The sequence below is a fragment of the Mobula hypostoma genome, chromosome 5 (assembly GCF_963921235.1).
Source record: "Mobula hypostoma chromosome 5, sMobHyp1.1, whole genome shotgun sequence".
NCBI classification, from domain to species: Eukaryota; Metazoa; Chordata; class Chondrichthyes; order Myliobatiformes; family Myliobatidae; genus Mobula; species Mobula hypostoma.
The window spans coordinates 182,775,874-182,789,319 of NC_086101.1; the positions used below are offsets into that span (position 1 = coordinate 182,775,874).

The 13,446-nt window shown below is 43.0% G+C and overlaps 1 protein-coding gene across 4 annotated transcripts in view; it reads right to left on the reverse strand.

Moving 5' to 3' along the window:
* Positions 1-294: 294 nt before the first annotated feature.
* Positions 295-13,446, reverse strand: part of galntl6 (polypeptide N-acetylgalactosaminyltransferase like 6) — a 1,306,113-nt gene continuing 1,292,961 nt past the window's right edge. For all 4 annotated transcript variants that reach the window (XM_063047724.1, XM_063047723.1, XM_063047720.1 and 1 more), the window contains exon 13: positions 295-1,100. In XM_063047724.1, the coding sequence (XP_062903794.1) occupies positions 933-1,100 (168 nt within the window). In that variant the 3' untranslated portion in view covers positions 295-932. The remainder of the gene's footprint in view (positions 1,101-13,446) is intronic.

Below are 13,446 nucleotides of genomic sequence, written 5' to 3' on the forward strand. Positions count from 1 at the left end.
AGGATTGAAACCAAATGATTTATGAAAATTTATTGAGAAATAACGTGCAGCGATCACTGGGAATTGCTATGCCAGGTATATATATCACAATATTCCATTTTAATAAAATCTCAGTTAGAACAAAATAGTGCAAAATGTTGTTTCTCAGAAACCTAGTAAATATTTCAGTCCTCTGAAAGGCAAACAATTTTTTTGTGCTATGTGGCAAATGATGTGCATTAGACAATTTCTAGAATTCCCGTCGCCCAAAGTTTGCTAATAAATGACTCACAAAATTTGTTCTTGAATTTAATACATACAAAAAAACGAAAAGACAGTTGTTCACAAAGCCCAAATAGGGTTTTAAAAAAAAACTCAGTATAATTGTTGGATACTGGCCAGCTCGTTGTTAGGGTCCAGTGAACAGGTTCGACCTGGTATCAGCCATGCACTCTGTTTGCTGATCAGCCGAGCTGTGTGCTGCCCTAAAACAAAAAGTGCAATCAGCATCCACTTAAAGATACATCAGAGCAGGATTGACCTGAGAATCTGCAGAATTCCAGCTCTTTTCCGTTAAGTCAGGTAAAATCTGTCCGCTCTTGACCAGCAAGGCATTCCTGAGCCCTCGCGAGCCTTTCCACATTCTCTTGACAGCTGGTGAGGTTCTTTTTTTTCCTTTCCATCCAAAGTGCGTCAGTTGCATTCTTGGTTTCGGCTACGGCTACCACCGATCCTGAGAAATGAGGCCCGCCAACCCATCCTGCGCTCACTCACACATACACAGACTCACGCACACGCACACGTACGCACACACACACACCTAGCCCTCCCCGCATCCCTACCCCTGTACCTACGAAACTCGACACCTGAACGAATCGATCTGGGTGCTGTCAGTTCCAGCCACAGGACTGACTCGCCAAATGTGCACAACCTCTGCGACAGCAAAGGTATCCCTAGGAGCTGGAGTTACTGTTGAAGTTGTCCAGAACAGTTAAATTGACGTGTTGAAAAATCCACTGCTGAGTGTGCACTGTGGGGTTACATCGGCTCATAAAAATCTTCTTGTCAGCTAGGCTGCAGTCCATGCAGCTATTGGTCACTGGGTGATAAAGCGTTTTATCCTAAGGAATATTAAAAGACAGAGAAAAGTGAGCTGTCGAGGCCAATGTAATACAGAGTTACAGTAATATGCATCTACAAACCACTGCAATCCTTTGTCAGGACTGCACGGTAGTGTAGTGGTTAGCGTAACGTTTTACAGCGCTAGGAACCTGGGTACAATTCTCACCGCTTCCTACAAGGAGTTTGCACCTCTCCCTGTGACTGTGTGGGTTTCCTCCAGATGCTCTGGTTTCCTCCCACATTCAAAGACATACGGGTTAGTACATTAATTCGTCACATGGATATAATAGGGCGACACAGTCTCCTTGGGCCTGCAGGGCCTGTTACTGTGCTGTATCTCCATGTAAAAGTAAAAAATATATACAAGTTATGAATAAATACTTGGATGGATTAAAATATATAGGAAGAAGTTTCTGGTTAAAAGGTGTTCCCAAGTAACCAGTAGGTGTATTTACAGATCTTATGGACAAAATCGACTTGGGTCAGAAAATACACAGAGATCACTCAATATGATAACCATATCTCCACAGTATTGTAATGAATGACATCAAAAGCACTTAGGTAATAAAAAAGAACAGATGTAGAGAAACAGGAAATTAGATCAGCCATTCCTAGGAGTGGAAGTTTGTTAAATTTAGTAACATAGTGGGAGCTTATGTAGGGGTGTCTACAACACATCTCTCCTTTACCCCTGGCCTTTTCACCTTTCCACACTTGTCCTTACATCTGCTCCTTCACCACCACCCAGGAATCTAAACAGTTCTTCCAGGAGAGGCAACTTCTCCAACTTTTTCTATTGCATTTGGTGCTCCTGATATTGCCTCCTCTACACTGGCAAGACCAAGCACAGATTTGGTGATTGCAGAATGTCTACACTCAGTTTGCAATGCCACTCTGAGCTCCCAGTTACTCACCGTTTCAAATCCCCTCCCTGTTCCCAGATTGACCTGTCCACCCTTGGCTAGGGTGAAACTCAATGCAAACTGGAGAAGCACTCCTTATATTCAACAACCCAGTGACATTAATATTGAGTTTACCAATTTTAGGTACAAAACACCTGTCCACCCCCCCCCCCACACCTGATCCTTTGGTCCTTCTATTTTTGTCCCCATAACCACCCACCCTCCCTTCTCCACCGCAGGGTTTCTCCTTCACCCATCTTTGTCCCTGTTTCTTCCTCCATCCACCATCCACCAGCTTCACACGCAGGCTCCCATCAACCCACCCCACCTACAACATTGTTCCAACTGTCATTCACCTCCTCCCCTTTTAATGGCCCACATTTTCACCTCCTTTACTAAAAATAATCCAGCACTGGTTGAGTCAGTAGCAAGGAAGGCAAAGACAATAGAACCATAGAACCATAGAAACTACAGCACAGAAACAGGCCCTTTGGCCCTTCTTGGCTGTGCCGAACCATTTTCTGCCTAGTCCCACTGACCTGCACACGGACCATATCCCTCCATACACCTCCCATCCATGTATCTGTCGAATTCATTCTTAAACATTAAAAAAGAACCCGCATTTACCACCTCGTCCGGCAGCTCATTCCATACTCCCACCACTCTCTGTGTGAAGAAGCCCCCCACTAATGTTCCCTTTAAACTTTTCCCCCCTCACCCTTAACCCATGTCCTCTGGTTTTTTTCTCCCCTTGCCTCAGTGGAAAAAGCCTGCTTGCATTCACTCTATCTATACCCATCATAATTTTATATACCTCTACCAAATCTCCCCTCATTCTTCTACGCTCCAGGGAATAAAGTCCTAACCTATTCAACCTTTCTCTGTAACTGAGTTTCTCAAGTCCCGGCAACATCCTTGTAAACCTTCTCTGCACTCTTTCAACCTTATTTACATCCTTCCTGTAATTTGGTGACCAAAACTGAACACAATACTTCAGATTCGGCCTCACCAATGCCTTATACAACCTCATCATAACATTCCAGCTCTTATACTCAATACTTCGATTAATGAAGGCCAATGTACCAAAAGCTCTCTTTACGACCCTATCTACCTGTGATGACACTTTTAGGGAATTTTGTATCTGTATTCCCAGATCCCTCTGTTCCACTGCACTCCTCAGTGCCTTACCATTAACCCTGTATGTTCTACGTTGGTTTGTCCTTCCTACGTGCAATACCTCACACTTGTCAGTATTAAACTCCATCTGCCATTTTTCAGCCCATTTTTCCAGCTGGTCCAAGTCCCTCTGCAGGCTCTGAAAACCTTCCTCACTGTCTACTACACCTCCAATCTTCGTATCATCAGCAAACTTGCTGATCCAATTTATCACATTATCATCCAGATCATTGATATAGATGACAAATAACAATGGACCCAGCACTGATCCCTGTGGCATACCACTAGTCACAGGCCTCCACTCAGAGAAGCAATTCTCTACCATCACTCTCTGGCTTCTTCCATCGAGCCAATGTCTAATCCAATTTACCACCTCTCCATGTATACCTAGCGACTGAATTTTCCTAACTAACCTCCCATGCGGGACCTTGTCAAGGGCCTTACTGAAGTCCACGTAGACAATATCCACTGCCTTCCCTTCATCCACTTTCCTGGTAACCTCCTCGAAAAACTCCAACAGATTGGTCAAACATGACCTACCACGCACAAAGCCATGTTGACTCTCCCTAATAAGCCCCTGTCTATCCAAATGCTTGTAGATTCTGTCTCTTAGTACTCCCTCCAATAACCTACCTACTACTGACGTTAAACTCACTGGCCTATAATTTCCCGGATTACTTTTCGATCCTTTTTTAAACAACAGAACAACATGAGCCACTCTCCAATCCTCCGGCACTCAACCCGTAGACAGCGACATTTTAAATATTTCTGCCAGGGCCCCCGCAATTTCAACACTAGTCTCCTTCAAGGTCTGAGGGAACACCCTGTCAGGTCCTGGGGATTTATCCACTTTAATTTTCCTCAAGACAGCAAGCACCTCCTCCTTTTCAATCTGTACTGTTTCCATGGTCTCACTACTTGATTCCCTCAATTCCACAGATTTCATGCCAGCTTCCTTAGTAAATACAGATGCAAAAAACCTATTTAAGATCTCCCCCATTTCCTTTGGTTCCGCACAAAGCCAACCACTCTGATCTTCAAGAGGACCAATTTTATCCCTTACAACCCTTTTGCTCTTAATATACTTGTAAAAGCTCTTTGGATTATCCTTCACTTTGACTGCCAAGGCAACCTCATATCTTCTTTTAGCCCTCCTGATTTCTTTCTTAAGTATCTTCTTGCACTTCTTATACTCCTCAAGCACCTGATTTACCCCCTGTTTCCTTTACATTTCATACAACTCCCTCATCTTCTTTATCAGAGTTGCAATATCCCTTGAGAACCAAGGTTCCTTATTCCTATTCAATTTGCCTTTAATCCTGACAGGAACATACAAACTCTGCACTCTCAAAATTTCCCCTTTGAAGGCTTCCCACCTACTAATCACATCATTTCTTCAAATTTGGCCTTCTTCCAGTTCAGAACCTCAACCCTAGGACCAGATCTATCCTTGTCCATGATCAAATTGAAACTAATGGTGTTATGATCACTGGAACTAAAGTGCTCCCCTACACATACTTTTGTCACTTGCCCTAATTCATTTCCTAACAGGAGATCCAATATTGCATCCCCTCTAGTTGGTCCCTCTATATATTGATTTAGAAAACTTTCCTGAACACATTTTACAAACTCTAAACCATCTAGACCCCTAACAGTATGGGAGTCCCAATCAATGTATGGAAAATTAAAATCCCCTACCACCACAACTTTATGTTTCCTGCTATCTCTCTGCAGATTTGCTCTTCCAAGTCTCGTTGACTATTGGGTGGTCTGTAATACAATCCCACTAATGTGGCCATACCTTTCCTGTTTCTCAGCTCCACCCATAAGGACTCAGTAGACAAGTAGACAATGTTAGCATTTATTTTGAGAGGACTAGAATATACAAGCAAGAATGTAATGCTGAGGCTGTATAAGGTGTTGGTCAGTAAGTGGGTGAATTTTGGACCAGAGGGCAGAGCCTCAGAATAGAAGGACGTGCTTTAGAAAAAGATAAGTAGCAGTTTCTTTAGCCTGAGGTTGGTGAATCTGTGGAAATCATTGTCATCTTGCCCCTCCACTCTCAGTGCTAATGCAGTGTTTCAACCAGAAATGTTGACCATTTCTTTCCTCCCACCGAAACTGCTTGACCTGCTGAGTTCTTCCAGCAGATTAGGTGTTGCTCCAGATTCCAGCATCGGCAGTCTCATATTTCTGTAAATTGGGTGTTTTTTTTAAACCTGAGAATAGCCTGTATACGTTTATACACTTTAAAATTGAAATCCTAAGATATTATTTTAGATAATGGTAATAGAGGATTTTTTTTCTGACTGATGGCCTGTGACCAGTAATGTCCCTCAGGAATTCATGCTGCATTCGTGTTGATTGTTACATACTGCATATTAATGACTTGTTTGAGAAAAAAACACCAACATCATGCTCTTGCAAAACCACTTGTATCAGCTGTGGTTTTGTAACAGCAAACCTACTTGGGAAAGGTTGGCAGGTTCTGCTGATGCACCAGACCAAACAAATGAGATGTCTGAAAGAGGGAATTTTGGAACCTGATGCCTCTGCAGCCAAGGACAAGGACACCAGAGGAGGTAGGACTTCTGGATGAACAAGCAAACAGCCAGAGATTTTAGAGGACTATAAAATTATGGGAGATTAGGGAAGGGGGTTGGACAGATCCTATAGGATTAGGCCAATAGACCATTCAGCTATCTTCTGCTTATTACATTTTCAAACAAAGTCATGGCTAATGTTTTATCTCAACCCTACTTTCCTGCACTATCCCTATGTACTGCAATTATTTTAATCTCCAAAAATCTCTGTGTCCTGACAGGACTGATTGCTGAACCTCCAAAGCCATCTTAGCTGCAGGATTACTCTAGGTGAAGAAACTTCTCCTCTTGGTTCTGAATGGCTGATTTCAAAGTTCAGAGCAAATTTATTATCAAAGTACCCATTTGTCATCGTGTGCTGAGATTGTTTTCTTCCAGGTATTCACAGTAGAACAGAGAAATACAATGGATCAATGAAAAACTACACAGAAACAAAGACTGACAAGCAACCAATGTGGAAATATTCCTTACTTCAGAACTGTAACCTCTAGTCCTAGGCACCTCAGCTAGAAATATCATCTCTGTATCCACCCTGTCAAGCCTAATAAGAACTTTAAAATTTCACTGAGATGTTGTTCCATTCTCTTAAAATTAAGAAATGATCGAGTAAACCTATTTCCTCTTTCCTCACTGGACAAGCCCGTCATTCTGGGCATTAATAAGGGGCAGCACGGTAGTGCAGTGCTTAGCTCTGCGCTTTATAATACAGGTGATCTGGGTTCAATTCCCGCAACTGCCTGTAAGGAATTTCTGCATTCTCCCCTTGACCATGTGGGTTTCCTCCGGGTGCTCCGGTTTGCTCCCACAATCCACAGACATACTGGTTGATAGGTTAATTGGTCATTGTAAATTGTCCCATAATTAAATAAATAGGCATCCGTTAGTCTCGTGAGACCATGGATTTGCACCTTGGAAGGTTTCCAGGGCTCAGGCCTGGGCAAGGTTGTATGGAAGACCGGCAGTTGCCCATGCTGCAAGCCTCCGCTCTCCACGCCACCGATGTTGTCCAAGGGAAGGGCATTAGGACCCATACAGCTTGGCACCGGTGTCGTCGCAGAGCAATGTGTGGTTAAGTGCCTTGCTCAAGGACACAACACGCTGCCTCAGCCAAGGCTTGAACTAGTGACCTTCAGATCACTAGATGAATGCCTTAACCACCTGGCCACGATTAGGGTCAGATTAAATCAGGGAATTGCTGAGCAGCGTGACTTGAAGGGCTGGAAAGGTCTATTCCGCGCTGTATGGCAATAAATAAATAAAAGCTGAAATTGCACCCCCTCTGTCACAAGTGTATCCTCCTCTTGGCGTGGAAACATTGTGGCCTTTGCTCCAGCTCTTGTCTCACCATGGTTCTACATAGTTGCATTAAATCACTCATACTCAGATCCTCTAGCAATAAAGGCCAATATACCCTTTATCTTTATAATTACTTGTGATTCATACTTATATTTGTATACATTTTAACAAAACAATCATTTGTTGAAAACATTAATTTAAGCCATGTATTACTGTGTGGGGGTTGGGAAGGGAGATGAATGTTATAATGATGTATTGAACATGACCGCTGTGATCTGGCTCTTTCCACATAAATGTGGTACCATTTTCAGACTAGCTTCGTTTAATTCCTTTCATGGGCAGACTGAAACCAAGGTCTGCAAAGAGGAGATTACAGCATTGTAGATTTGGATTGTGTTCAGTTAATAGGGATTATTTTGTATGCGTACGTCAGTTTCAGGAGGCCACAAATCCACTGGCCAAATTCATCCTTCAATCATCTTGCAAGTTCTTATGAAATTGTCAGTACTGAGCCAGAAAGGAAGAATGAAAATTCCCTTTAATAACACTCTTCTGAGCCAGAGAAAAATACAAAGTTGGGATATAGAAGAGGAGATTTTACTCAGCATGTAAGGAAAGATGTTTTTATGTAATTTCACAAACACTGAACAGCCAATTAGATGCACTTTTTAAATTACAAATTTGTTACATTGTAGCCTTAGTCCATTATAAGTGCCTAGAAACACCAATGTAATGGTGATAACACAAGCTACTTCTGTCATTCTGGTTGAAAGATAAACACTGCAAAGGATGCAGGAAAAGTGAAAATGCCTCCTAAGTAATGTCATAGGATCTTCCAAATCCACTCAAGAGATTATATGTGCAATTGATCTACTATTTCACGTGAAAGACAGCATAACTGTGTTGTGGAGGTGTAGCACTGCCAAGCTGAGATAAGGGATAAGGTGGATCTTTAAAGATTTATGGGATTTTGACAGGAGAGGGGAATTGATGCTGAGACCACGTTTTATTGAATACCAGAGCAGGATTAAGAGGTTGTATTTCTTATGTTCTGTTTGCACTTTAGATTTTATGCTCAAATCCCTGGTGTAACAAGAGAGCTGCACAGCACAGCGAGGTCCTTTGGCCCAACTCGTGCATACTCACCAAGGTGCCTTCCTGAGGTAGTGCCACTTGCCTTCTTTGGGCCCACGTTTTCCATCAATGTTCAAATGTCTTTTAAATGTTATTATTGTAACTGCCTCATAGGTACATTGAGGCAGGTAAATAATAACCTGCCTCAGTGTATGATGAGCATTTGATGGCCCTGCGCCTGTAAACACTGGAGTTTAGAAGAATGAAGGAGGAACTCATTGAAGCCTAATGAGTATTGAAAGGTCCAGATCGAGTGGACGTTTCAAATAATGGGAGAGTCTAGGACCAGAAGACTGTTTATTCTCTATATCCACCACCTTCCGTGTGAACAATCCGTCCCTCCAATCCTTTTGTAATCTTAAAACTATCTGCTCTACTTGTAGACTTTCTTACACTACGAAGAAGACTGTAACTATCCACCTTATCTATGGCCCTCATGATGTTGTAGGCTTGTATAAAGTTGTTCTAAAGCCTCCTAAAGTTCAGGAGAAATAATATCAGCAGATTCAATCTCTCCTTATGCTTTACAGTAAAACCTGGTTACATTTTGTATTTACTGTGGGGATTATGGAAATCAGAGGAGAGCAGCACTGTTGTGAAACACATTGTTCTGTGGGCGGGGATGTCGTGCCTTATGCTGATTGTCCAAAATTGCCTCGTCGTGATTGGTTAGTTTAGAAACTGCAGCTGCTTTTCCCATTGGATAGCTGTCTGGTGTCCAGTTTCAAATATCCTGGGTATATAGAGCAAGTATGGGAGGTACATTCTCTCCCTTTGTTTAAGGTAAGCAGGGCACATAGCCCTTGGGAAGGTATGCTCTGCACATACTTTTAACTAAGTATGTTTGTTCAATGAATTGTATTGAAATGACTTTATTTCTTACATCCTTCATATACCTCAGGAGTAAAAATCTTTACGTTACGTCTCCATCTGACTGAGCAATGTACAAATTATAGCAATTTGTAATAAATGATATGTACAGTAAGATATATAACAGAACAGTCAACATAGCTTGAAATACAATTGTGTTGGTGTGAATTAATCAGTTTGATGGCCTGGTGGAAGAAGCTGTCCTGGAGCCTGTTGGTCCTGGCTTTAATGCTGTGGTACCGTTTCCCGGATGGTAGCAGCTGGGACACTTTGTGGTTGGAGTGACTCAGATCCCCAGTGATCCTTCGGGCCCCTTTTACACACCTGTCACTGCAAATATCCTGAATAGTGGGAAGTCCAAATCTACAGATGTGCTGTCTGCACCACTCTCTGCAAAGTCCTGCGATTGAGGGAGGTACAGTTCTCATACCAGGCAGTGATACAGCCAGTCAGGATGCTCTCAATTGTGCCCCTGTAGAAATTCCTTAGGATTTTGGGACTCATGCCGAACGTCTTCAACCATCTGAGGGGAAAGAGGTGCTGTTGTGCTTTTTTCATCACACAGCCGGTATGTACACAGTGATGTGTATACTGAGGAACTTAAAGCTATTCACCCTCTCAACTCCAGAACCATTGACATCAATAGGGGTGAGCCTGTCTCCATTCCTCCTGTAGTCCACAACCAGCTCCTTTGTTTATTCAACATTGAAGGAGAGGTTATTTTCTTGACACCACTTCTTCCCTGTAGGTTGCCTCAGAGATAAGGCCAATGTAGTATCATCTGCAGATTGGAGCTGTGGGTGGCAACACAGTCATGGGCATGCAGAGAGTAAAGGAGGGGGCTTAGAACACAGCCCTGGAGGGCTCCTGTGTGAGGGTCAGAGGGGCAGAGGTGAGGGAGCCTACTGTTACCACCTGCTGGTGATCTGATAGGAAGTCCAGGATCCAGCTGCACAAGGCAGGCTGAGGTCTCTGAGCTTCTTGTCAAACCTGGAGGGAATTATGGTGTTGAATGCTGAGCTGTAGTCCAAGAACAGCATTCTCACATAAGTATTCCTCTTCTCCAGGTGTGTAAGGATGGTGTGTAGAGCTGTGGCTATTGCATCATCTGTAGGTGAATTGTAGGGCATTCAGTGTGGGTGGTAGCATGCTGTAGATGTCGTCCTTGACCAGCCTCTCAAAGCATTTGCTTATTATTGAGGTGAGCATGGCAGGACGCCAGTCATTCAGACACGTTACCTTGGTCTTTTTAGGTACAGGGACAATGGTAGATGTTTTGAAGCAGGAGGGCACTCTACACTGGGAGAGGGAGAGATTAAAAATGTCTGCAAACACACCTGCCTGTTGTGTCATGCACATCCTGAGTGCCCACCCTGGGATGCCATCCAGTCCCGCAGCCTTGCAGTTGCCCACTTGCTGGACACACTTGTGTACTTCAGCCTCAGAGATGACCAAGGTGCAGGTCGCATTGGCAGGTCTCCTTAGGGGCTCAGTATTGGCGACATTGAACCAAGCGTAAAAAAGGCTTAGCTCATCTGAGCGAGAGGCAGCGATGTTGGCAGCACCACCGTGTTTAGCTTTGAAGTCTGCGATGGTATTCAGTCCTTGCCATTAGTTGCATGTGTTGTTGGTGGAGAGTTGTGTCTGGATCTTCTCCCTGTATTGTCGTTTCGCTGCCTCGATGACTTTGCTTAGATCGTAGTTGCATTTGTTGAGTTCCTGGTGGTTGCTGGTGGCGAAAGCTCTGTCTCACATGGTGAGTGCAGCGCGCATGGGACTGTTGATTCGGGGTTTCTGGTTTGGATAGACCCTAATTGATTTTTGGGGGATAACATCCTCAATGCACTTCTGGCTGAAGCTCGTGACCCCTTCCGTGAATGTACATATTCTTGTTAAATATTCAGCTATGTAGTGTCTGTAACTTGGGGAACATGAATGTTTGGTCGAATTTTTACTGCTCGTAAATAAGTGATTTGTATAGCTATTTGCGTTTTCTGTCTTGCCAGATCCGCCAACCTGAATCAACATTACACACATCAATATTACTAAAAGAGGTATTGATGGTCCTGGGGCACGTGAAGATGGATAAATCCTCAGGGGCTGAACAACTGTATTGTAGGAAGCACAGAATTTGTTTGGTCCCTGCCAAAAAATAGTTGGCTTGGCCAAGTTAATGGAAGGCTGGAGTATGACTCATGTCACGTGTTTATTTAAGAAGGACTGCAAGGACAAGCCACGGGTTTGGGGTAGTGATTTTGTTCAAGGGCAAAGGGATTTACTGAGTTTTCCAGAAACAGATAACCGCACTTAAGAGAACTTATTCTCTATATACCTACCCTTTTGTTCTAATACATATATACAATATCTTTGGATTCTTCTTTAACTGTTCTGCCAAAAAGATTTAATTCTCCTTTTTGCCCTCCTGATTTCTTTCTCAAATATACTTCTACATCCCTTTATTCCTCAAGTGATTTGCTTGTTCCCAGCTGCCTATACCTGACATATGCCTATACAATCAAGAAAGCTCACCAATGCCTGAAATTTCTGAGGAGACTGAAGCGATTTGGACGATGTACATCAATTCTTGCGTCGTTCTACAGATATGCAGTAGAGAGCATCCTAACATGCTGCATCACTGCCTGGTATGGAAACTGCACTGTGGCAGACAGGAAGGCTGTACAACGGGTAGTCAAAACTCCTCAACACTTCACTGTAACCAGCCAACCCGTCATCAAGGACATATATTCAGAAAGGTGCCAGTAAAAGGCCAGTAATCTTATGAAGGATCCCACCCACCTGCTCATGAACTGTTTGCCCCACTCCCATCAGGGAAGAGGCTATGCAGCATTCTTGCAAGGACCACCAGTCTCACAAACAGGAACCTTCCCCCAGCAGTAAGGGTGATCAACGCCTCCACCCAATAAGCTACCCAACTACCACTAATATATCATTTCCTGTCAGTCACCTTATGTACAGACACTCCGGTGCCTAGCATCACTTCATGGACATACAATCAATCTATGTGTATAAGCTATCTTATGTATTTATATTGATAGCATTTTTTAATACTGTGTTCTTTCTCTTATTGTGTTTATTTTGTGCTGTCTCAGATCTGGAGTAATAATTATTTTTTCTCCTTTATACTTGTGTACTGGATGTGACATTAAACAATCCTGAATCTTGAACACTTTCTTGTTCAGAGCCACAATGCCCCTTGTCAAACACATTTGCTAATCCTGCCAACCAGCCTTTCACTCTAACAGGACCTTTGGCCCTGAAGTCTCCCCTCCTCACTTTTATTTTCTGGATATATCTTTACATTCCAACATCCTCTCTCAATCGGCCTTTGAAAATTCTTATCTAATGCCATCAAAATTAGCCTTATCCCAATCTAGGATTTTAACTTGTGGACCATTTCTTTCTTTTTGCATAGCTATTTAAAAACTAACAGAGTAATTGTCACTGGTCCCAAAGAACTCTCCTACTTGCCCAGCCTTATTTCCTAAGAGGACGTCAAGTGTTGCTCCTCTCATATGTCTATTTACATATTACTTGAGAAAACTTTCCTGGACAAATTCTGGCCCATCTAATGCTTTAGAGCTATGTCTGTCGCAGGCACATTAAAAGCACCTACTACTACCCTCCTATTATTCCTACAGCCATCTGCAATCCCTCTACATACATAGTGGGATTTCATTCCTCGACTTTCTGGCTCAGAAATAAGAGTGTTCACTCTGTGCCACGGTATCATCATAATTCATGGCATGATAGGTGGTCAATGAACTGCTATCTCCATGCTCGCTGAGTTTTTGAGAGTGGTTCATCTTTTCAGCTCTCCGTCCATTTTTTTGCAGGTTGCCTAGCCTCAGATATGGACATCTTTTTCATATCGAGTTCCAGACCTCTCTATTCTTTGGAGTGAAAAATGTTTTTATGTAGTGCATCCTCCATCAAACCTGTTGTCTTAATTTCAAATCCCCTTGTTATTAACCTCTCATGAGAGACTAGACATACAATACTATAAAAGCAGGTAAGTTCAATAGATACGTGCTGGAGATAATATGATAACTTTATACTGAAAATGTTGTAATTTATTGTCCAACTCCAATAGGCTGTTAAAGGTCAATTATAGAAACATAGAAACATAGAAAATAGCTGCAGGAGTAGGCCATTCGGCCCTTCGAGCCTGCACCGCCATTTATTATGATCATGGCTGATCATCCAACTCAGAGCCCCGCCCCAGCCTTCCCTCCATACCCCCTGACCCCCGTAGCCACAAGGGCCATATCTAACTCCCTCTTAAATATAGCCAATGAACTGGCCTCAACAGTTTCCTGTGGCAGAGAATTCCACAGATTCACCAC